Source organism: Mangifera indica, chromosome 1, assembly GCF_011075055.1.
Source record: "Mangifera indica cultivar Alphonso chromosome 1, CATAS_Mindica_2.1, whole genome shotgun sequence".
Taxonomy (NCBI): Eukaryota; Viridiplantae; Streptophyta; class Magnoliopsida; order Sapindales; family Anacardiaceae; genus Mangifera; species Mangifera indica.
In genome coordinates this window covers 10,083,538-10,107,434 of record NC_058137.1, presented here as the reverse complement: position 1 = coordinate 10,107,434, position 23,897 = coordinate 10,083,538, and the positions used below count along the sequence as shown (strand labels likewise).

At 30.7% G+C, this 23,897-nt stretch overlaps 1 protein-coding gene and 1 pseudogene across 1 annotated transcript; both read right to left on the bottom strand.

Moving 5' to 3' along the window:
* Positions 1-2,608: 2,608 nt before the first annotated feature.
* Positions 2,609-5,060, bottom strand: LOC123230327 (protein CfxQ homolog). The gene is made up of 7 exons (XM_044656503.1): positions 4,832-5,060; positions 4,454-4,564; positions 4,239-4,337; positions 4,038-4,148; positions 3,655-3,961; positions 3,432-3,571; positions 2,609-3,165 (listed from the first exon to the last, which is right to left on the bottom strand). The coding sequence occupies exons 1-7, from the start codon at positions 4,970-4,972 to the stop codon at positions 2,629-2,631; spliced, it is 1,446 nt and encodes a 481-aa protein (XP_044512438.1). The 5' UTR covers positions 4,973-5,060; the 3' UTR covers positions 2,609-2,628.
* A 10,477-nt stretch (positions 5,061-15,537) lies between these two features.
* On the bottom strand, positions 15,538-17,312 carry LOC123230333 (annotated as a pseudogene).
* Between the last annotated feature and the right edge of the window lie 6,585 nt (positions 17,313-23,897).

Genomic DNA, 23,897 nt, shown 5'->3' with positions numbered 1-23,897 from the left:
ATCAGTGGAAGTCTCAATCATTTTATGACACGAAGATGGCTAGTAAAATTGTCATGGGGTCCTCAACTCTGAAACTAATTAAAAACACACAGAGCTAAGCCAAGAAGTCATAATTGAGGTTTTTCTTTTTTTTTTAATCTTTATCTCTTTTCCTAGAAGATGCCTCGCCTTTCTAATTTTTAACAAGACTTACAATTGCATCCCCGACAAACAACTAATAAAAAATTTACATTTGGTATGATTGTCTGACAAGGACTCATTAATATCCCCTACATAGACCTCCCCTAGACTTACTCAAGAAAATTTAACTGTTAACTTTCTCTGTTACCAAACTAGGATGGAGCTTGCCATTTTCAAACTGAAAATCATAAATCCTTTGGATAATTTGGATAATGAGATGTCAAAATTGTGAGAGTATTAATTTGTTAACACCCTGGGAAAATCCTTGGATATCAAACTCTTCCAAGATCTTGTTTTCAATAATATGAAGCAAAATTCCACAAATTTCAGCTCATTTTGGGCAAGATGAATTGTTAAACAGTTTTTATAAAATCATAAACTCACCTGGCTGGTTTATATATTTGTTTTTAAATTTTTATTTATCAAATAAAAACTTATAAACATTAATGTTCGATTTTCTCTCTCTCATCCCAATCCCCTGGCTTTGTATGCACTATGGTTTTTTATTAAATATCATTAATGCTATTAGTATACACAAATTTTAAACCCTAATTTTAAATCTCAATTGGTGTTGTATTAATGTCAATGTCATACTGATTATAGAAAAGTAAAATTACCATTTATCACATACATGATACTATGTAAAGTGAAATTGATACATTAAAAACCACAAAAATTAAGATTTAAATTTTTAGTTATGTAATATTACCTAGGCCAAAAGACTTATTCCCACCCAAGGTTTATTTCATTCTTAAACTCCAATTCGCTAAACTTAAAAAACTCAAATATGCACAAGTCAACTATTAAAGTTACTAAAATTCGTTAAATTTAAAAGTATAATTGTTATTTAACTAATATTATTAAAATAAATAAAATTTTTATCTTATTTTCACTACTTAGTTTTAAAAACTAATAATTTTCTCTCAAATTTAAGTTTTGAAAAATTATATTTTTCCTCTATTAACCTTAACTCAAAAAGCAACCCATTTTTCGACAACAACAGGGGCTCCAATCGCCTTCTCTGAAATCGACGACCTTTCTTTGGCACTCTTTGTCACTCCCGACTATAGATGTAGCCACTAGTTTGACCGAATCTTGTAAGACAAAGACGATTGTGTTTGTCTTCGATTCAGTTGATATGACCTTTTCTCTCACACTTGTGTTCGTCTTTGATTCGACCAAGATGAAGGGTGCTTGTGTTTGGCTAATATGACGAAGTCAATTCGACGCAGTGAAGAACACATTTTGATTCGTTGTATCTATTGAACGCCCTTCATCTTCTTCATTGTTTCCATCGATTTGTTGTCTCCAAGGACTAAGAGAGAGTGTCATTGATTCTTGGTCAGATTTTACTTGCCGAAGAAGGAAGAAAAAATTGAAACCCTATAGGAAAATGTAAATTTTCAGAATTTAAGTTTGAAGAAAAAATTGTTAGTTTTTAAAATTACTTAGTGAAAACAAGATAAAATTTTACTTTTTTAATATTATTAGTTAAATGACAATTAAACCCTTAAATTTAATTGATTTTATTAACTTTAACAATTAAGAAATGGATATTTATGTTTATAAAACTTAGTAGGTAAGCATTTAGGTACAGACTAAAACTTAGGTCAGAATAAGCCTTTTGGCCTATTTCTTGTTACAACTTTAAATTTTGTCAAACTTTTTGAAAGGCCAATTACACCAACTTTTTTTTTTTTTTTACGGTAAATTTTACAATCTTTGATTAGAAACAACATAACGGTTGGTAAATAGAAAGTTACAAGTAGTTATTTTGCATACCCGTGTTAACAGTTTTTCTGCAATGGATTATAATTTATACCATAAATCAGTATCTCAATCTAAGTAAAAAAATTTTAAGTTATTGACTCTTTTTTAATATATCATTTCTTATGATATTATACTTATGTGTTTGAATGGAATTTTCAATTAAAAAATATCACACCGTTGAACTACGTATATGTAGGACATCATCACAAATATGCAAAATACCGTAGAGAAATTGAAGTTCCAAGATTTAGCATACCCTCCAGATAAGAAAATTAAATTTTCTCCATCATGCCAATATTTGATTCCTCCAACGTAACAACTTCTTAAATGTTAAAACAAAAAAAAAAAAAAAAAACAAAATAATACATACCGGAATGAAAAGAAAGAGTTGAGATTTCTTCATCCCAAGTAATTAATATAGTTATTGAAAATGAAATGAAAAATTTGACTAACACATAGCTAAAACACTTCAAAGCAAAGCAATAATATATTATTATGTATACTTGTAATGAGTATAAATTTAAATAGTATCAATAATAATATTTTAACATGTGATTAAATAATTTTTTATTAAAATTAAACTATAATTTAATCATGTAATAACTCATCATTGATCATTAATACTCAAATATTATAATTATAAATGCATAACCTTAAAACAAAATAGCATACAGAAGCCTAACAGAGGGGTAAAAGTTTAGCAGCTGCTTCCAAATCCTCTAACTTGATAGTAAGCAATTCATCTCTCTCTGCACAATCATCATGGATCCTAAGATCCAGATTCCCCTTAGCATTATTCAACATTATATCCACTAAACCTCCATTCATTTTCATACGCTGCTTTTCTGTTGTTACTCTTTTTAATAGCTCAGCTATGACATCTACACTACAAGAAGAATGTAATTTAAACCCATATAACGAGCTATCCTTGGCTTGATTATTCATCTTGATATGGAGAACATTAGCTAAATTTTCACAACTCAGATCTTCAAACTTAAAAATCTTTGTAACCCTTCGGCTGAAACCTTCATTAGAAGATATTACACGTTGCATTGCTTCATTGTATCCAGCAAATATGACTAAAACTTTTCCATCGTCCATACAAGACATTATCTCTTCTAAGGCTTCAATTCCAAAGTCACAAGGACTACCGTCCTCCGGCATTAGTCGATATGCTTCATCAACAAAAAGAATACCTCCTTTGGCTTCTTCAATCTATGCATAAATTTTAATTTCTTTAAATAAACCAGACATCTTTGTAATGTGTGTTTCTAAGATTTGAAATATAATATATAAAAGCAATATTATGTATGTCCATTTTGAGTATACATTTATACATGTGATCATATAATTAGATGTTACATTTTTGTTTAATTTAAAATCATTTAATTATATAATAACACGTATTAAATATGTGTCATTTTGTATACTTAAAATGCATTGACATAATTTTATTGACAATGTAAAGCAAAGTCGTGTACCTTCTTCCTAGTCTTATATCCAGTCTCACCAACATATTCACCAACTAAATCTGTCCGTTGAACTTCTTTTACGTTATCACTTTCCAAAAGTCCCACACTATGGAGTAGTCTTCCAAGGACTCGAGCCACCATAGTCTTACCTATTTAACATGAAAAAAAAAATCCAGTATTCGAGCAGCATTTTTAACTGATAAAGTAAAGATGAAGTAGGCAGCAAATTTACCTGTGCCGGGATTTCCTAGAAAAGCCATGTGAGGAAGTTTTCCAGCAGTGCCGATTGCCAGTCCAATGGCCTTGCGCCTCTCATTCAAAAGAATGCCCTTTGCCCATTTCCGAAGTTGCAACTTGAGTTCATCCAGACCCACAATATTTGTGAACTCTTTTTCGAGGGCAGCCATCTTTTCTTTTTGATTCTTGCATGCTTCAAGAAGCTTTTTCTTTCGTTGCTCTTGTTGACGAGAGACTAATAGATCACGCAACTTCCCACTTTCTTGGATTTTTGAAAGATGATCTACAGGATTTAGGCCCTCCTGCATCCAAAGTTACTTAATTTACCGCCATTTAGCAAGAAATAAATTCATTATTTGAGAATATAAAAATTCATACATCATCTGTTGCATCACAGTCTGCATTATTCTCGAGCAATGTCTCCACAATTGACATGTCCTCAGATCGAATTGAATGACAAACAGAAAGATTTAGTGGTGTCACTCCATACTGAATGTAAAAAGATTAAAAAAAATTGAATTAAAATTATCACAATCACAGTTTTCATTTAAAAAAAAAAGTGGTACAGCTATAAAGCACCTTAGTTTTGGCTTCAATTAGAGCACCATGAGCAAGAAGTAATCGGGCAGCTTCATTGCACCCATTCTTTGCTGCTAAATGCAACGGAGTTTCTCCATACTGCAAGACTCAACACATCAACGACCTAAAATATATATTTGTTTTTCCAATTAAGCAATGACATTTTTACTTGCATGGTTAGATTTCTCTCCAGAATATTAATAAAGAACACATACGATATTTTTCCCTTCCATGTCAGCTTTATCATCTCCTTTCCATTCAAGCAGAAATTTCACTATTTCAGTCTTGTTGTTAAAAGCAGAGACATGAAGGGGTGTCTCGAAAATCTGCACTTAAAACAAAATGAATACATAAATTGGAAGACAAACAGACTCAGCTTAATTGTACATAAATCGATTAATTTGAAGAAACTTAATTTTTGTTCCATTCTTAATTTCGAAAACCTTTATTCTTTTTTGTCTAAGACCCGTTTAACATTTACGACAATTTTTTATCAAAATTCTTCTAAAGAACCAACTGACAAAATCCAATTCTTTCAAGTGAATATATTCATGTTAATTAAAAAAATTACACTGAAAAAATATAAATCTTACAAATGGATTTCTTTCATTGAGAAGCGATGGATCATCCTGAAGTAGCTTCTGAAATCCATCAATATCCCCCAACTGAGCACAGTCATGAATGGTTCTGCGTTCCTCAGATCCTGATGTTTGTTTATCGTGACCATTCTCCATGTCTGTTTGTCTTCTTTCTTAATGATTAAGCAGATTAAAGAGAAGAAAATTAAAAAAAAAAAAAGAAAAATCAAGATTTGGAATGTTCACTTTATGAAATGAGGTTTCATTCCATTTCTTAAAAGCTTCTATGTGCTCATTTATTTTGCTTTCAACGAAGTTTCTTAAAAGCATTAAGGAGCTTTTTCCTCTCATTCTCACCAATAATATTTGTATCTCTGTTGTCTCTTCATCTTTCTTTTTTCCTGGAAATTGCCTTGCCTATTTCTATTTTATTGTGTTTTTTCTCTTTTTCCCAGAAGATGCCCTGCATGCCTAAAATTATAAAGGCTCTGGATCATAAGGTTTAAGTGAGGTCAACTTAGGGCCCGTTAGTTTAGAAATTCAACCTTTTCATTTCTTTGACTTGTGTTGACGTCGTGAAGTGTACGGTCGTAGTCCGATTCAGAGTCTAAAAGTTGAACAAGAAAAAAAAAAAAAAAGAAACAATTGGCGAAAAGTGGTAATGAGTCCCTTTTTTAAATCAGGCTTTAACATTAGCGATTTTGATAATCAGGGTTTAAATCAGCAATTAACAATCAGGGTTGTTGCGTAGATAATTAATTTCGTATTTTTTATTCTTTTCTTTGTGTCTTTAGATAAACATTTCGAATGCATTTTCATCTTTTTAAATATTTTCATTATTTTGGAAAAACAAAAAATTGATATACAAAATTCATAAACACTTTGAGTTAAGTTTACATATACATGTATCAAGCAAATACAAGTCACGTGTACACTAATGGGAATTTACATCTTTTGCCACGACATTTTATATCTTATACCAACACCCTGCTTTAAGCTAAGCTCTCTAAAACCTCTATTAGTGATGACTCTTCTAGTGAAATCTTTTATGAAAAGCCTAAGTAAGGCTTCACTCATTATTCAAAATTCGAGCTGCTAACATTCTATAACACAAGCAATTCTAACATAGGCAGCTCTCAAATATTTACACAATGCATACTTCAAAACACTAAACTGCATAACTCTATATCACACCACTATATTAGAACTGTATTTCATAACTTCAAGTCATACCTACACATGTCACGAAGACATTTGCACAATGCAACTCCAAAATGTTACTTTGAAGCATTATACATCATAACTTTATACCACAACTCACTTCATAATTCCATATGCTACTTCAAAGCATTATACTATGATATTTGCACAATGCAATAGAGTGCAAATGAACAACTTTTAGACATCTCATAATCTCCATATCACAACTCCATACCATAACTATATTCCATAACTCTAAATCATATATGCACATGCCAAACTCCTCCTTCAGAGGCCATATTTCTCTTGCATTTAAGACTATACCTCATCACCAGATAACTTTTCATACTAAGTAGCACTAGTAACTTGATCTAGTTTTCCAAATAAAAATTTCTCTGAGCTAGATAGAGTTAGACCATCCCTTAGTGTGACAAACTTCCCAGTAGCCAATGGCTTTGTCAGGACATCAACCTTTTGATACTCAGAGGGTATATATTGAATGACCAATTGTTTCCTAGTAACTTGTTCTCTAATGTAATGGGCATCAATCTCTATGTGTTTGGTCTTTGAATGATATATTGGATTTGCTATCAATGAACTTGCATTCTAATTATCATACCATATTACAAGGGAACCAGAGAACTACAACCTTAATTTTGTAAACAGACTTTTCACCCATGTTATTTTAGTAGTCATTTGAGATAATTAGAGTAGTTGATTTTTTGAGGATAAGACAAGCCCTGTATTTTGCTTTAGTTGAGGATAAGACAACTACCTTCTATTTATGGAGCTCTACTGAATAAGATTTGGCCTAAGTTTAAGATAATACCCAGTAATTGATTTTTTGTCATAAAGACAGCTAGCCTAATCAACATTAGAGAAATAGTTCAGTTGTAACAAACTTTTAGAACTAAAGCATAAACCAAAACTTAAAGTACCTTTCATGTATTTGAGTACCTTCTTTGCACCTTTAGAATTCAATTTTGGAATGCTTTATACATGAAAGGATAGGTAGGGAACCCATAGAGGAATGAACATCCCAATCATAAGGATGAGTGTTCTTGTTTTGAGAATGAGCATCCTGTTCATTTGTCAAAAATTTCAAGAGCTCCAAACTTGTAAAGACAGACATGGGACTAGCAAAGAAACCAGTGTCCTATAGGGGATGGGCATCCCACATTTGGGGATAAGAATCCCATGACTGAAAAGTTGAAAACATAAATTTCATTCATCTTTCAATTATAAGAATCTTATGCTATGGACTTAGTAAGCTTAATAAATATAAACTAACAACTTTAAACTTAGTTTTGGCAAAATCAAAACATCTAGGGGTTCAAAAATCTCCCTTTTTTTATTGATGACAAAACTTAAGTTTAAGTATTGAAAAAACCATTTAAAGAGTTTAGAGCTTCCCCTCACTTAAAAGACTCCCCATAACTTTAACAATATAGTTCATTTTGGTCTTAAAAAAATCTCCCATTTTTTTCATTTTCATTTTATAAAGACATTTAAACTTTTTAAACTTAACCAATATCTCTCTCTTTTTATCATAAATAAAAAACAATAATAGAGGGAAGATAAATTAAAGAACAATTTTCATTTGATTTTCAATTAAAGGCTAAAGCAATACTAATTTGAAAACTTTCTCTCCCTTAGTCAATGTCTATATTGACAAAAATATTTACCAAGCTTTCATGTTAAAGCAAGTTCATATGATAAGGTTTTGGAAAAATTTTGGCATGGTGTCCACTATATTTTTGATAAATTCCTTTTCAATCAATATATCTTCTCAAGTCAATAAAATTCAAAGTATATAATTTAAACTCAAAACATCATCAAGATAATCAATAGAAATATTCAAGGAAAATATCAAAAGCATTAAAAATATGTTAGATGCTATGTCAACTAGGTATTTATACAAATTTTCAAAATTGATACTTAGATATTAATATCATTCACAACTATGAACATGATAATTAACATAAACATGAGAATAAGTTGAGTAACAAAAATAATATGTTCCTCAAAATTTGATGATATGCCAAAAAATCATGAATAGACATTTATATAAAGAGATACATGATTTTTCAAAAATTTTAAGTTGAAAAACAATGAATTAAACACACGAATTATGTATTAAATCAAAACACCACAAAATACAAATCTTAAATATCTTGATTCACTTTGAGAAGAATTTATGTAGATCAAGTTATGACTAAATTTGAACATAAGTTTGCATTGATTTGACTCAATTTTGCAATAAGCGTCGAATGCATTTAAACGATCAAACTTATATCATATGTCACATATTCATACATCTTTGAAACATTTCAATAATAGAATATGCAAATATCATCACATACTAATCAAGATACAAATGAATTCATTCAATTAATTCAAATGCATCATTCAATTATTATCAACATCATATTAATGAGCACTTAACCAAAAGTATATTAAAGAATATATATTCAAGCAACTAACCAACCAACAATCAAACTCATATGGTTGAATTAAGAGAAAAGTTTATGTACTAATTTGACATTCTAAGCTCTTATCTTGACGAAATTATAATTTTCAAAGTATCTTGGTGCTCTTATCTCCATTACCTAGATATGTGCCTTGCATGGCTATTTATTTTGCAACATTTAATTCTAATGCTATAAGACACACCGACAAAAATATTCAAGTTTTCTTTGGCACCCAAATGGTTTTGGCTCCATCAAGGTTAGTTTTTAATGTCTTTTTAGGAACTTAAACCTTCTTTATTTTAAATGGTTTTTCATTCCTAATTAGATACTTTCCAACAATATGACCAATAAAAAACACAAAATTTACATTTTAAATAAAATAAATGATTATTCTTTAATGACCTATATGATTTAGTAAAAGGATTAATTCCATTATAGCCTAGGCCTTCTTTGTTAATACACATCTTTAAGATGCAAACATCTCATCTAATCTTTTTGTGCCTGTCTTGAGTTTATCTAAAATCTCATTTGATTTAGTTACTTTTTCAAGCAATGCATCATTTTCACCTTTAAGCTTTTCTAACTCATTTAATGCTAAAATTTTTTTATTTTTAACAAACTCAAGTTCTTTCTTGAGGTTAGCATGCTCACTAATGAGATTTTCATGATCATTCTTAATGCATATCAATTGTTTTCTCAATGATTTTTTTAGCACACATGCATTTGTATTCATCCATGAGACAATTAAATGCTTTTTGAAATTTACTAAAAGAGTAAGTTTTATAGTTGTTACCCTCTCCCTCCGATTCGCTCATAGCCATAAAACATAAATTGACTCTTTCATGCTTTGACTCACTTTCATTTCTTGAATCGTTGCTTCTGCTCTAAATGGCTACAAGCACTTTTTTTTTTACTTCTTCTCCTTTCTCCTCTTCATGAGTTTAGAACACTCTCGTTAGATGTGACTGGGCCTCTTGCATTCATGGCATATAACTTCATTGTCACTATCCTTCTTGTATTTTGTTTTGGAGAATTTCTTGTCTTTGCTTCTTGAAAGAAACTTATTGAATTTCCTTGCAAGAATACTCACATCTTCCTCATTTGTTGAATAATCATCACCATCATTTTCTACTTTCAAAGCAATGTTCTTCTTAGACTTAGTCTCCTCTTCCTTAGGATTTCTTTTCATCTCAAATGTTAATAGGCTTCTAATAAGCTCATTCATACCAATTTTGCTTAGGTCTTTTGATTATTCAATAGTGGTCACCTTCATTCTCCATTATTCTAGTAATGATTGAAATATCTTCTTCACAAACTCAATGGCCTTAAACTTCTTTCCAAGTCTACTAAGATCATTGACAAAGTTTGAAAACCTCTTGTACATATCAGTTACATTCTCTTCTAATTTCATTTTGAACAATTTATACTCATGAAAGAGAAGCTTGATTTTGAACTCTTTCACTTGCTTTGTACCTTTATAAGTGGTTTGAAGGTTAGTCCATTCTTCTTAGGTTAGTCTATACTTCTTAGGTTGAATCACATCATAATACATTATTAAATTTAGTTGAGTCCAATGCACAAAACAACATATTCATAACCTTTGCATTTAAACTCATCAATTTTTCATCTTTCTCATCAAATCATCTTTATTTTTAGGTAAATTTATTCTAGGGTCCCTAGGCACAAAGTCATCATTTTCAATTATTTTTCATAACGTATAATCTATAGATTGAATGTGAAGTTTCATCATAATTTTCCATTGAGTGTAGTTTAACCCACAAAACAATGGTGCTTTAGTAATGTTATCTCCTTCACCAAACAAAGAGGTAGATGCACCAGCCATTTTAAAAAGATCTTAAACTCTAAAATTTGTTGAATTTATGAACCTAAAGTCTAAACTCTGATACCAATTGAAAAACCTTAAATGGCTAATAATCCTAGAGGGAGATGAATAGGATTATTTAAAATTTTTTAACTAAATAAAATTCCTTAAGCAAATTTTCAATCAATCACAATTTTACAAACAATTTCAACAAAAATATTCAAACTATATCAATGTTCAACAAATTTACTCAAGCAATCAAACATAGATAATATTCAACAATTTATCAAAACGAATAACATAAATATAATGCATAAAGTAAAGAGAGTAGGGAAAAAAAATGCTCAAGATTTATAGTGGTTCAGAGCTTTCACCCACTTCAATAGTTATTCGGGGTTTCACCTAAGTGTTCGAATATGAAAAATAATGTTTGTGAATGCCTTTACAAGGCTGATACAAGTAAACGAGCAAAAATGTATCTCTCAATAATTTTGAGTTATGACCATGTGTGAGAGGAATTAGAGAACAAATGACTACAAGCTTTTTACATTGTAGTCTCTAACCTATTCCCTATTAAAAAGTCTTCAATTTATAGCCTTGGATAACTAAAATAGCTCAAATGATTGTTGGTTTGGATAATGTATCTGTTGAGCTTCGAAAATGATGTTTTGGCCTTGAAAATACCATGGGATAGGCATTTTATTTTGAGCGATGAGCATCCTCGTACACATTCTAACTTTGACTGCTTTGAATCAAATGTCTAACAGTCAAATTTTTGAAATGTGTCACTCGAGGGATAAGCATACCTTTTTCTAGGACTAGTATCCTTCTTTTCACCTTTAGAATTTAATTCCAAAATACTTCAAACATGAAGGGACATGTGGGGGATTTATAGAGGAATGGATGTCCTAGGTAAGGGAATGGGCGTCCTAATCATAGAGATGGACATCCTCGTTTTGGGAATGGGCGTCCCTATTAATTTGTCAAAACTTTTGAGATCTTTAGATTTACAAAGACATGCATGAGATTAGCAAAGAAACCGACATCCCATAGAGGATAAATGTCTAACATTTGGGGACGAGAGTCTTATGTTTGAAAAGTTGAAAACATAAATTTTGTCTATCTTTTGATCTTAAGAATTTTATGCTATGGATTCAATTAGCTTCTTATATAAATTAACAACTTTAAACTTAGTTTTGACATAATCAAAACACCTAGGGGTTCAATAGCCTAATTGGCATGCATGGCAAAAGGAAACATTGTAATTAGAATTAAAAGCAGTATCAATAGATTTAAGGACTTGTGACAAAATTTTGCTATTTGGGTGACCCAATTTATTATGCCATACATCAACATCACTTTTGGATATAACAAAAGATTTGATTTTATTATTTTTGTTGGGAAAATGTAACAATTCAAAATCTTGCACAATGTTCACAATTGAAAAGTCAAAAGCAACTTAGTATAAGCACAAACAAAATTAGAATTATTAGAATCACTAAAGACAGAGCTTGAAATAGATGACTGGTGCACAATATGTTAAGCAATAGATTTTTTGGGTAGAAATGGGATGAGATATCTTTGAGGTAGGACTGAGACATTGTATAGGTAAGAATGTTAAACTGATATAGATTATTCTTTAGTTGTCCTCACAGTATTATTGTTTGAGTGAGTTTATCCTTAACAACACACTAATTAGCATAAAACTCAAAAATAACTTGATTATCTTTTGTAATTTTTGAAATACTAAGCAAATTTTTGGTTATATAAGGAACACAAAGTACATTTTTAAGGTGATTAGCTTTATAATGAAACTAAATGGGGATAAGACCTTGACCAACTTGAGTAATGTTTAAAGAATCACCATTGCCAACCTGAAGGTGATCATTCCTTTGGTAGTTGGTTGTTGTAGTTAGTTAAGATATGTCATGAGTTACATGGTCAGTTACATCTGAATCCATGTACCAATAGTAGTCTTGAACAATGGCAAGATTTTTTATTTTAGTTGTGAGAGGTGATGTGTAGTATCCTGTATATAATAAACCTAATGATTATTGCTAGAAAGGTGAGAATGATTTTGAGAAGTAGTAGAAATGTAGATGGAGTTAGATTGATGTGGATGAGGTGTTGTAGAGGTTGTATTTTGAAAGGACATGTAAGGTTTAGATCAGTGTGTGATTGATAGGGATTGGTTTGGTAGGGGTTTAGTGATTGCCTGAAACTTTGAGTTGGTTGAAAAGAGTCAAATGTAGTGGGTGAACCAATGAGGAACTGGAGTATGATGGTAATATTATTGTAATTGGTGCTAAACCTATAGTAACATGCACAACTGTATGACTAGTCTTATTACACACTTGGCAGAGTATTCTATCTCTCGTAGAAAATTTGCTCTTGCCTCTTCCTCTATTGATGATAGGTGAATTACTGTAATGATAACTAGGCTGATGTATAGGATGGTTTGCTAAGTTTTATGGTTCAGGTTGAAAAGTGGACCAAAATTGACTCTGTGGTGGTATTAAAGTAGTAGATTCATTGCAATATTGTCCATAAGTTTAACTTATGGGAGGCTGACTTAGATGCTCAACAAAATAATTACCAAGAGATTGATGTTGTGGATTAATCAGACTAGTTGTATTAACCATTACATTATGAAACTCAAGAGCTATATTAGAGCTTATACTAGTGTTGACTTTCCCTCATCCCAATTCTTGCTTTTGCAAAATGTACATGACATCTTGGAGACTGAGAGTTTCAAAACTAGATTCTATCCTAGTGATCAAATTAGCCACCACTACAACATATTCAGGTTCTAAGCCATCAAGAATCTAGTTGATAAGCTCTAAGTCACTAACATGAAAACTCTCAATGGTAAGACTTTCTTTCTTGGTTGCTTGCAATAGGTTTCTAATTTGTAAAATTCGAGTTTTTGAGGCATTAACAAATTCTTTCTAAAAAAATCCAAATCTCAATCACAAAGTGACACTTAGACACAACAAGAAAGATTTCCTCTCAAATTGATGCAATAAGCCAACAAAGTAACAACTTATCAATGTTTTTCCAAAGAACATACTCAGGATTAACAATTTTTTACCATTATTGCTGAACAGTCAAGATCTTCAGACCTCTCATGAATGAATGGAGCAGGTTGAGGTAATACTCCAATGGGATGCTCCTCAAGATCACGGTTTGCGACATTGGACAACACCTAATAATTTTGATAGCTTTAGTGAGATGGTCCATAAACCTGATGAGGAGATTGAAGGGGATGCAAAGCTTTTTTGTAAGTTAGGGTTTGTAAAGATAATCATGGAATCCACACCTTTCTCGGGACCAAAGGAAGAATAAAAAAATGGATACTTGAATATTTTCCATCATAGACACTTGTCGAATGGCTCTAATACCATAAATGTTTTGAGATGAAATACGAAGAGCAGGAGAGGGAATCTATTACTTAGATTTGGTGTACTTGTTATCAATTTAAAGTTAACCACTTCAAGTTAAGTTTACATGTTCATGTATTAAGCAAATACAAGCCATGTGTACACCAATGGGATTTTACATCTTTGGCCTTGACACTTTTCATCTTGTACCGACAATCATAAATGAAAATTTGTTGAAATGACTTACCACACGCCATTTCTTTTATAACTATATATAATAATATTTGGAGAAACTTTTGTTGGGTGATTCATCTAATAACGATGCAAGTATATTTTAATTTATGTGATGTACATAAATACGTACATGTCATCACAGAGTTTATAACACTAGTTTACTAATAAAAATAAATAAATATTATAAATTAAGTTAAATATTAAAGTTTAATTCATTAAAAAAAAAAGAAAAAAGTGATTCTTGAGGAATATTCGGTAATCGGATTAAAAAGCGTGTGATATATGGTGAAATAAACTTATCGAAATGTGGCTTTTATTCACCACTATTTTTAGTCAATGTTCTTTGAAAAAATCCAAGTGAATTGCTTTCCTGGAAGTTTAAGTGATAGAAAAGTTGAGCCAAAAGCAACCCTCCTTTTCATTTGCCCTAAAAGTCTTTCTTTCTATATTATTCATTCCTATTTTTGGTCAACTTTCCTGACAATATTCAAGGCAGAACCCGCAGCCTTTGTTGCCAAACAATAATGTACATATAGATTCGCTATTGACTGCTACTTAATTCTTTTTCCCGACAAGTTGTCTTGCCTTACTCGATTTTATTGTTTTCACATTTGTTCGCATTTTGGACTATAAACTTATAAACTCTCGCTAACAATTTATTAGGGTTAGGTAAGAGTAATTTGGACTATTTTAAGTATTTACAGAAATCCATAAACTGATCCAAAACCATCCATTAATCTTTCTTTCTTTCTTTAAAAATTCAATTTGCCACTCTCTTCCACCCACCCTGCATCCATTTTCCACCACTACAGCTCATTACAATTCATATTTAAAAAATTATTTTGCTATTTTTTATTTTATTTTATAATATGATTACCTGGCTAATTTTGTTCTTATTAATTAACTTATCTATCATGTTCTTATGAATCTTTCACAGATTCGAATATCATTATCCTTCTTCATTGATCACAAAAGAGTGCTTGTGGTTCCAAACTTCATTACATTCTGAAAATCATGAATGACCTTCTTAAATTCTTTTACATCAAAGTGGCATTATTATCTTTTCGTAGAAGACAAACTTAAAGGACACCAAAATAAGTCTACTACCAACCCTTGTTGTCTTGGCGTTGGCGGCCAAAGCAAGTGGTATTTTAGGTATATACTATCCTGAGAATCCGTGCCAGGTTTCATGGCGGTTCTTAGGTCGGCGGTGGTGACGTATACTCCACCTCATTTTCTTGCATGGCTGGTTACACAATTCACTTGTCCATGTTTTGGAAAAATACTAGGAGTGAGTGTCCTCAATTATTACGATGAACCATCATTTATGTTAAACACACAGACAGGTTGTATTTTATCATTAAAAAAATTTTTATATGAATTTTCAAACAAATTATTTTTACATTTGAAAAATATAATGTAATTCTTCAGTGCAAAAACTCAGTTGTAAAGAGTTGCTCATCGTGAGGGTATTCAGAACTGGTTTATCAGAGTAAAATAGTAGTAAGTAGTAAAGAGAGGAATGACAAGGAAAGTGTAAAAATTAATTTCATTATTTAAAATTCTTATAATACTCACTGCAGATACAAATTGAAATTTCCTAACACTCAAATATTCAAAAAGGCATAAAGCCAAACATTTATTCGGGTATAAACTCCATGGCTGCTTCAAAATCCTCTAATTTGATGGTAAGCAATTCATCCCTCTCTGCACAATCATCACTAAGCCTAAGATCCAAATTCCCCTTGGCATTATTTAACATTATATCCACCAAACCTCCATTCATCTTCATACGCTGTGTTTTTATTGTCTCTCTCTTTATTAACTCTGCAATGGCGTCCACGGTACAATCTGAATGCAATTTAAATCCATACAACAACCTATCCTTCGGCTGATTTTTCATCTTGATATGGAGAAAATTAGCTAATTCTTCACACCTCAGGTATTTGAAATTAAAAAGGTTAGTAACCAGCAAAAATGAATAAAACTTTTCCATTGTCCATGCAAGACATTATCTCTTCTAAGGCTTCTAACCCATAATCACGGCCACTTCTCTCCTCCGGTATTAGTCGATATGCTTCATCTACAAAAGAATGCCTCCTTCGGCTTCTTTGATCTGAGAATTAAATTAATTAATGTTTTTGTCAAAATAAAACATGAAATCTAAAGTAAACAAAGGATACAAGTCCATCAAATTATATAGAGTTTTAATGAATGAATTTATTTCAATGTTAACACATGATATGGAAGCTAATTGTTCTACCTTCCTCCTAGTCTTTGGTCCAGTATGACCAATATATTCACCAACTAAATCTGTCCTTTGAACTTCTTTAGTTTATTGGTTTCCAAAACTCTCACACTACGGAGTAGTCTACCAAGGATTTGAGCCACCATAGTCTTACCTCTCAATTATGAAAAAAATTATTTAATTAAACAAAATATTTGGTTTAGGGTTTATGGTTCCAATTTTACCCGTTCCTGGATTTCCTAGAAATGCCATGTGAGGAAGTCTTCCAGCAGTGCCGATTTTCAATTCAATGGCCTTGCGCCTCTCAATCAAAAGAATGCCCTTTGCCCATTTTCGAAGTTGCATCTTGAGTTCATCCATACCCACAAAATTTGACAGCTCTTTTTCGAGGGCATCCATCCTTTCTTTTTGCTTGCTACATGCTTCTTGTAACTTTTTCTGTCGTTGCTCTTGTTGACGAGGGAGTATTAAATCAAGCAACTTCCCATTTATTAGCTTGGATTTTTGAAACATAATCTACAGGATTCATGTCCTCCTGCATTCAAAGTTACTTCAATTTCTGCTACCTAGCAAGAAAAAAAAAATTATTATTTTAGAATATAAAATGCATACATCATCTGTAGCATCACAATCGGCTTTGTGCTCGAGCAATGTCTTGACAATTGAACAGTCTTCAGCTCGAATTGAGTGTAAGACAGAAAGCATTAATGGTGTCACTCTCCATACTGCATGTAAAAATGGTGGAAAAAAATGAAGAAAAATATATCACTCTCACATTTTTCAGGAGAAGCATTTCTGAACGAGAATATAATGATCAAATATGTACAAAGCACCTTAGTTTTGGCTTCAACAAGAGCACCATCAGAAAGAAGTAATTTTGCAGCTTCGTTGCACCCGTTCTTGGCTACTACATGCAATGGAGTTTCTCCATACTGCAAAACTCAACAGAACAAAAACGCAAACTATACAACAGATTTTCTTTTACTAGCATTTTTGCGCTTCCTTGTCAATTTTATTGTAGAACACATGCCATATTTTTTGCTTCCAAGTCAACTTTATCATCTCCTTTCCACTCAAGCAAAAATTTTACTATATCTGTCTTGTTGGCAGCAGCAGAAAGATGAAGAGGTGTCTCCAACATCTGCACTTAACCCAAAATTAATTCATAAATTGGATAGTAAACACACTCATCTTATTGTACTTAGATTAATTAATCTGCAAAGAAACACTCTTTTTCTTCCCTTCTGAAATTATCCAAAACCCTTTTTCCACTTCCACTTACTTTGAAAACTTTATGGTGATGTTATGGTAATTAAAAACTTCATAATGAACCATTCAATGCGATTGACTATATTTAATCCATTTAGTCATTTGAAATTACTTTCAGTTGTAGACACTTGTTTTACTTTTGTTGTTGTTATGTTCAAAAGATTTAAATTAATTAAGGGTGATTTAGAATCAATGATTGTAAGTAAACAATGGGGACAATATAGAAAAGACGATCAAGGCAAAGCAAGATGTTTGTGATAAAGTGTTGGATGAGAATTGGTGGGCAAAGGTCAATTACATTTTTGCTTTTACTGCACCGATTTATGATATGATTCGAGTGTCTGATGCAAATAAGTCATGTCTTTATTTCATTTATGAGTATTGAGATTCTATGATTGAAAAGGTTAAATCAATTATTTATGAACATGAAGGTAAGTTTCCAACCCAAGATTCTCCTATCTATTCGGCGGTCTATAGTATTCCTTATGATCGTTGGGCAAAGAGTAATGCTCCACTCTATTGTCTAGCTCATTCATTGAATCCAAGGTAAATATCTAATCGAATTATATATTTCTTTCATACTTATTTTATATATTTATTTATTAAATTGAAGATTAATTTGTTAACTATTTGATATATTTATTATTTGTGAAAGTTTTATAATGAACAATGGCTTGAAAGAGGTGAAGGTAGAGTGCCTCCTTATATGGATGGAAAAGTATCTATTGAGAGGAACAAATATTTTAGAAGAATTTTTTCTAAAGATAAGCTTGTTAAATTATTAGATGAGTATGCTAACTTCTCCCTCAAAAGTGGGCCGTTTAAAGATCCTAACTTAATTGGTGCTAGATTTAATACAAAACCGACGAAGTGGTGGGCATGTTTTGGTTCAAATGCTCTATTGCTTCAAAAGTTGGCATTTAAAGTACTCAAACAACCTAGTTCCTCTTGTTATGAAAGAAATTGGAGTACTTATTCTTTCATTCATTCAATTAGAAGGAATAAAGTAATTCCAAAACATGTATAAGATTTGGTTTTTGTTCATAACAATCTTCGTTTGTTATCAAAGGTTAACTCTAAGTATTATGATGGTAAGGAGAAGATGTGGTGGAGATGACTTTGGGAGTGTGGAAGATGTGGGAGTTCTTCAATTAGCTAACTTGTCATTAGATGAACCAGAATTGGAGTTTGTCTTGTTTTTTTTTTAAATATGCTAATGACATAATGGATAAGGAGAATAATTAAATAGAGAAAATACAATAAATATTTTATTATTTTTTAATTTTTTTAATTATATTTTATTTGATGGCTTTGATATTGAACCTTGGAAATTATTATTTTGATGAAATAATATTGAGTTTGTAGATTGATTTATTTACATTTTGATAAAATATATTGATTTATATATATATTTATTTTCCATTTTAAAAGATGAATATATAAATATGGATTTAATTTATACATACATGTTTTAAGAACTTGAGTCTATAATTTATTTTTGGTATGAAATTATTTTGTTATATGTTATTTTAAATTGACTGAAAAATATCAGTTGTATTTTTTAAATTAAAACATAGGTTACTGTATTTTTTTTATAAAAATTTCATATTTATAAGAAAACTCTATATTTTTTATATTTATATATTTTCTCATGTTTTCGTTTTCTACTATTTTGAGAAAATACATTTCCATATTTCCATTTTGAAGTTTTGGCATTTTCATTTCTGTGCTACTTAGAATTTACCTGCCGCGCTTTCAATGAAATTAAACTTTATTTCTATTTCATCTGTTTTTCCCGGAAGTCGCCCAGCCTTGTTCAATTTTATTGTGTTCATCTGTTTTTTCCCGGAAGATGTCTAGCACCCCTAAAATTATAAAAACTCTGAATCATAAGAGATAGCTGAGGTTAACTTGGGCCCGTCAGTTTATAAATTTAACCTTTTCATTTGTTTTTGTAAAAACTTGTTTTTTACCGTACGTGGACTAATCAAGGGAGAACTTCTCTTGATGAAATGAAGTTTCGTTCCATTAGCCTTCGGCTACTTTTTCTTAATTGGTTATAAGCATCTATATCTTCATTGATTTTTCTTAATTTTGTTGCATCGCGGCATGGAATACTATGTATTCTTCAACGAAGTTCCATTAGCCTTCGGCTACTTTGGCTTGAATGACTAAAGACATTTTACGTTTGTCCGGTGTTAACTAAAGGCATATTAACAGCTGTCACTTTCCGTGGAAGTTCGTTCCCTTGTTTATAAGCATCTATAGTTTCGTTGAATTTACTTAATTTTGTTGCGTAGCAGCATGGAATACTATGTAATCTTCAACGAAGTTCCATTAGCCTTCGGCTACTTTGGCTTGGATGACTTAACTGACCACCTTGTTTGTCATGTGTTGACTAAAGGAATATTAACAGCTTTCACTTTCTGCGGAAGTTCCGAATTAAAAATTATCTTTTCGTTGTTGCGACTTCTTATAGGTAACAAATGTAGGCAATTTTATTCTATAAAGTGTTATATGTATAAACAATATAATATTTTTATATACAAATGATGATATATTATAGTGTGATTAATAACTATTTTATCTTTAATTTAAAATTAGTTGATTATATAGAGACATATCATTATTCATATAAAAAATTATGCATATTATTTGTGTATATAGATTTATTAATTTTAACCATTGTGCAAATAGGCTTAAGCTAAAGTAATAGTGATTAAAATATGAAAAAAAATCTAATGTGTGTATTACAATTCAATATGATAAAAGTGAAATTATGAAGAAAGAGAGATAAAATAAGAGGTATTTTTAGTGGTTCACCGATAATTAAAATGTCTATATTCATAATATAAGTATTAATTGATATGTATTGAAAAAAATATAGAATTACTTTCTTAGGTAGCTCAGTCTATGTTCTTATTTTTTTTTTTTCTCTTGAATTGATCTTTTATATTTATAAGACTGAATGAAAAGTTACATTCAAATTAGGAGAGTTAGCATTTTTAATCTTAATTAACATAATTAACATCCTTTGTCCCGACGATCAAAGTGACCTCAATTCAAAACTTTTTTGTCATTGTCGCGTACCCATTCCTCCAAAGTATTTAATACGTCAACATCATGCAAATCCATCGAGTCATTATCATCCAATTCTTGGATTGAAGCCGACATTTTAAACCCCTAATAAATCATCATCATAATGTTCTGCATAACCATGTGGCTCCACTCCTTCTAAACCATCATTGTGTTATATATCATGATGTGACGACTAAACGTCATAGTTGTTGGTTTCTGCAAATGTATCTAAAGATTTACAAATAGTTTTAAAAAACAATTCATTCTCTCATCTGAAGAGAAAACTATTAAGATAATCAACATCTTGATAATTTACGATGTTGACAGGTGTGTTATTTGTGATACTTCTTGGTTTCATCCTTAAAAAAATGTTATTCTACTCTTGATCGATACAAAGAAGGTTATTAAACAATCATATTAATCCCTTGAATGTCATGTTTGCAAGGATTTCAACCACTTTTTGTTGCCCTCTAGCATATTCCATTCCATTATTATCTATTTCTATCCATTCTCATCCAGAATGGATCAATGCATAATTTGTTATTTCAATCGATCTTATAATAGATTTATTCAAAAGTAAATTTATTAGAAAAATTCAAAACAGATTGTACAAATATAATCTTACAAAATATTAATTTACCCATTTCATGTGTAAAACACTAAATTAAGGGTTTAGAGTTTTAGAGATTTATGGTTATGTTATCAATTTACACCTGATGTATATTAAAATATCAATTCACCACTCTCATAGTAAAAAACAATTTACCCTCATATAATAAAATATCAATTTACCCCACATGATAAATGTTCCTTACACCCATCTTGAAGTTTTTTTATGTGTTGTGACTTACAATAGGAAATAAACTCTTAAAAAATTTGTTACAAAACTTGGCAAATATTATTTTACCCTTAAATGGTAAAATATCCATTTACACCTACAAAAATATCTATTACGCTCATTTCAAAGTTTTTCTATGTATCATAACTAACTAGATTAATTATACTATTTAAAAATGTTACTTTGCCCCTATAATGGTAAATATCATTGGACTTGCACATGATAAATATCCATTATGCCCATTTTGAAGTTATCCGATGTTTTTGCAACTAATAGTATTAAATATACTCTTGAAAAATTCGCTACAAAATTTGAAAAATATCATTTTACCTTCCAAATGGTAAAATAATGTTTACCCCCACATGTTAAAATATCACTAAACCTCTTTCAATCATTCTACATTTTGAAACATAATTCAAAACTTATATTCAACACACTACAAAATAATCCATGATCAACAAATAAATAAAATTTTAAGTTAATTTTCATTTAAATACCTTGATATAATGATCTTCCTTCTTTGAAATTGAAATCATGAAGTTGGAATTTGAGTGAGAGGGTGAAAATGTGAAATTACTAGGCTTGTAGGGTGTGATTGTGATGCTCTTTTGTTGATATAGGCTTCGGGTTTATATAAAAGAGGTGGAAGGTGATTTTGGTATTAAATTAGTGGTTCTAGTCATATTCAATTATCACCCAAAAAGTTGGTCAATTTCTTTTAAGTTACTAAATTGTGGTTATTTTCTTAATTTATTGTATTATTTTAATTGAAAATAAGGGTAGTTTAGTCTTAAAATCTAATAAGTGAGGATAAAATTTAACAAAATTAAGATTACTTTGATAATTTTTTAATATATAAGATAAATGTGATAATTAGATGATTCTTTATATTATCTGTTACATCACCTTAGTAATAAATGATAATTAGAATCTTTTACTACCTGACGAACTAAACAAAGTAATGGTAATAATAAAAGACAGATTATTAAAATAGTTAATCACATATTAGCGTGACCAAACACCCCCTTAAGATAGTTTTCTTAAGTTTATAAGGATTACTTAAAAATAGGGTGTTATAATAACTCCTCATAGAGTTGTATATGATGATGGATGAATAGGTGGCATGACCCACTACTGTAGTGAGACGTGTCAGATCTGCAAGTTATTTGGGTTGTGCCAAGGCTTGAAAACCAAGCTTGTGGGTTGACCTAACATGACTTGATACTATTTAAATGATTAAAAAATAAAAATTAATATTATATTTTTTGGAACTAATAGGATATTAATGATTATTAATATGTTTTGTATTTTATATGATATCATATTTATTAATTATTGATATTTTTGGGTTCTTTATAAAACATTAATAATTAATACCTTGAAAAACTAAAATATATTTTCCAAAAAATAAAATTAATATTATATTTTTGGGAATTGAAAAGGCATTAGTGATTATTAATATGTTTTGTGTTCTTGATGCATACACAACTCCATTGTCATCTTTAGGTTTCAAGCTATCCTCAAGCCTCCATGCAACCTTTGAAGCCAAGAAAGATGAAATTCTAACAATTCCCAAGCCAAAGGAAGCATTGCACTTTCAATTTTGGCCCAACTTCACTTTTGGCATTATCTCATTATTTGGACTCAAGAACCCCTTGAATAGTTTGCTCTTTTAGCCTAAAATAAGCTTCACATGGTGCATTTCCAAGCCCAATCCACCCAAGCCTCTTTTGAAGCCCATTTAGTTGGTTAGAACTAAATGGAAGCTTGGTTGCAAAGCTAGGAGACATGGTTCTTAGATTTAGGGAAAAAGGTGTTCTATTTTGTCTTGTATTCATTAATTAGGGAATGAGATGTGATTGATTTTTGCCTAGGATGTCTACTTTGCCACCAATCCTCTCATTATATAAAGGGTGGCCTCACACCATGTATTTCATTAGTCATTATTGTAAATTTTATAAATTTTGTTGAGAAGCTTTGAAGCTTTCACTTATCTTTCCTTTATCCATTCATTCTCAGTGGAAGATTGGTGGTGGAAGACCCCAAGGTTCGTGGAATTTTCCTTTATACCTTGGTTACATTTTATGTTTCCTTAGAAATCCAAATTAGAATGCGCATGTATGTTATTTTTGCTTATGACAGAGAGTTGCACTAAAATTATGTTTTCTGCCACTGACTTTGATTAGCATTTTGACTGTTTTATCTATTGAATCTTAAGGGCTACCATAGCTTAAAAGAAAGCTCTTTGTGTTGTGTTTGTATTGATATGACTTTGTTTTGATTTAGAGATCATTTTGGCTGCCCATTTAAATTAACAAAAAAATTTGGACATATCAAATAAATAGTGAAAATAGTTTTCTCAGTTTTGATTGATTGTTGCATGTTTTGATGAAATATGCACCATTTGGTATAAGAACTTTGTTGTTTGTAAGAGCTACTTGTGATTTTCTTCATTTCGGAGTTGTTGTTCACCAATAGGTACTATTCACAGACCACAAAATTTGCTTAAAGCCAAACCATATTCTAGCCTAAACACATGCT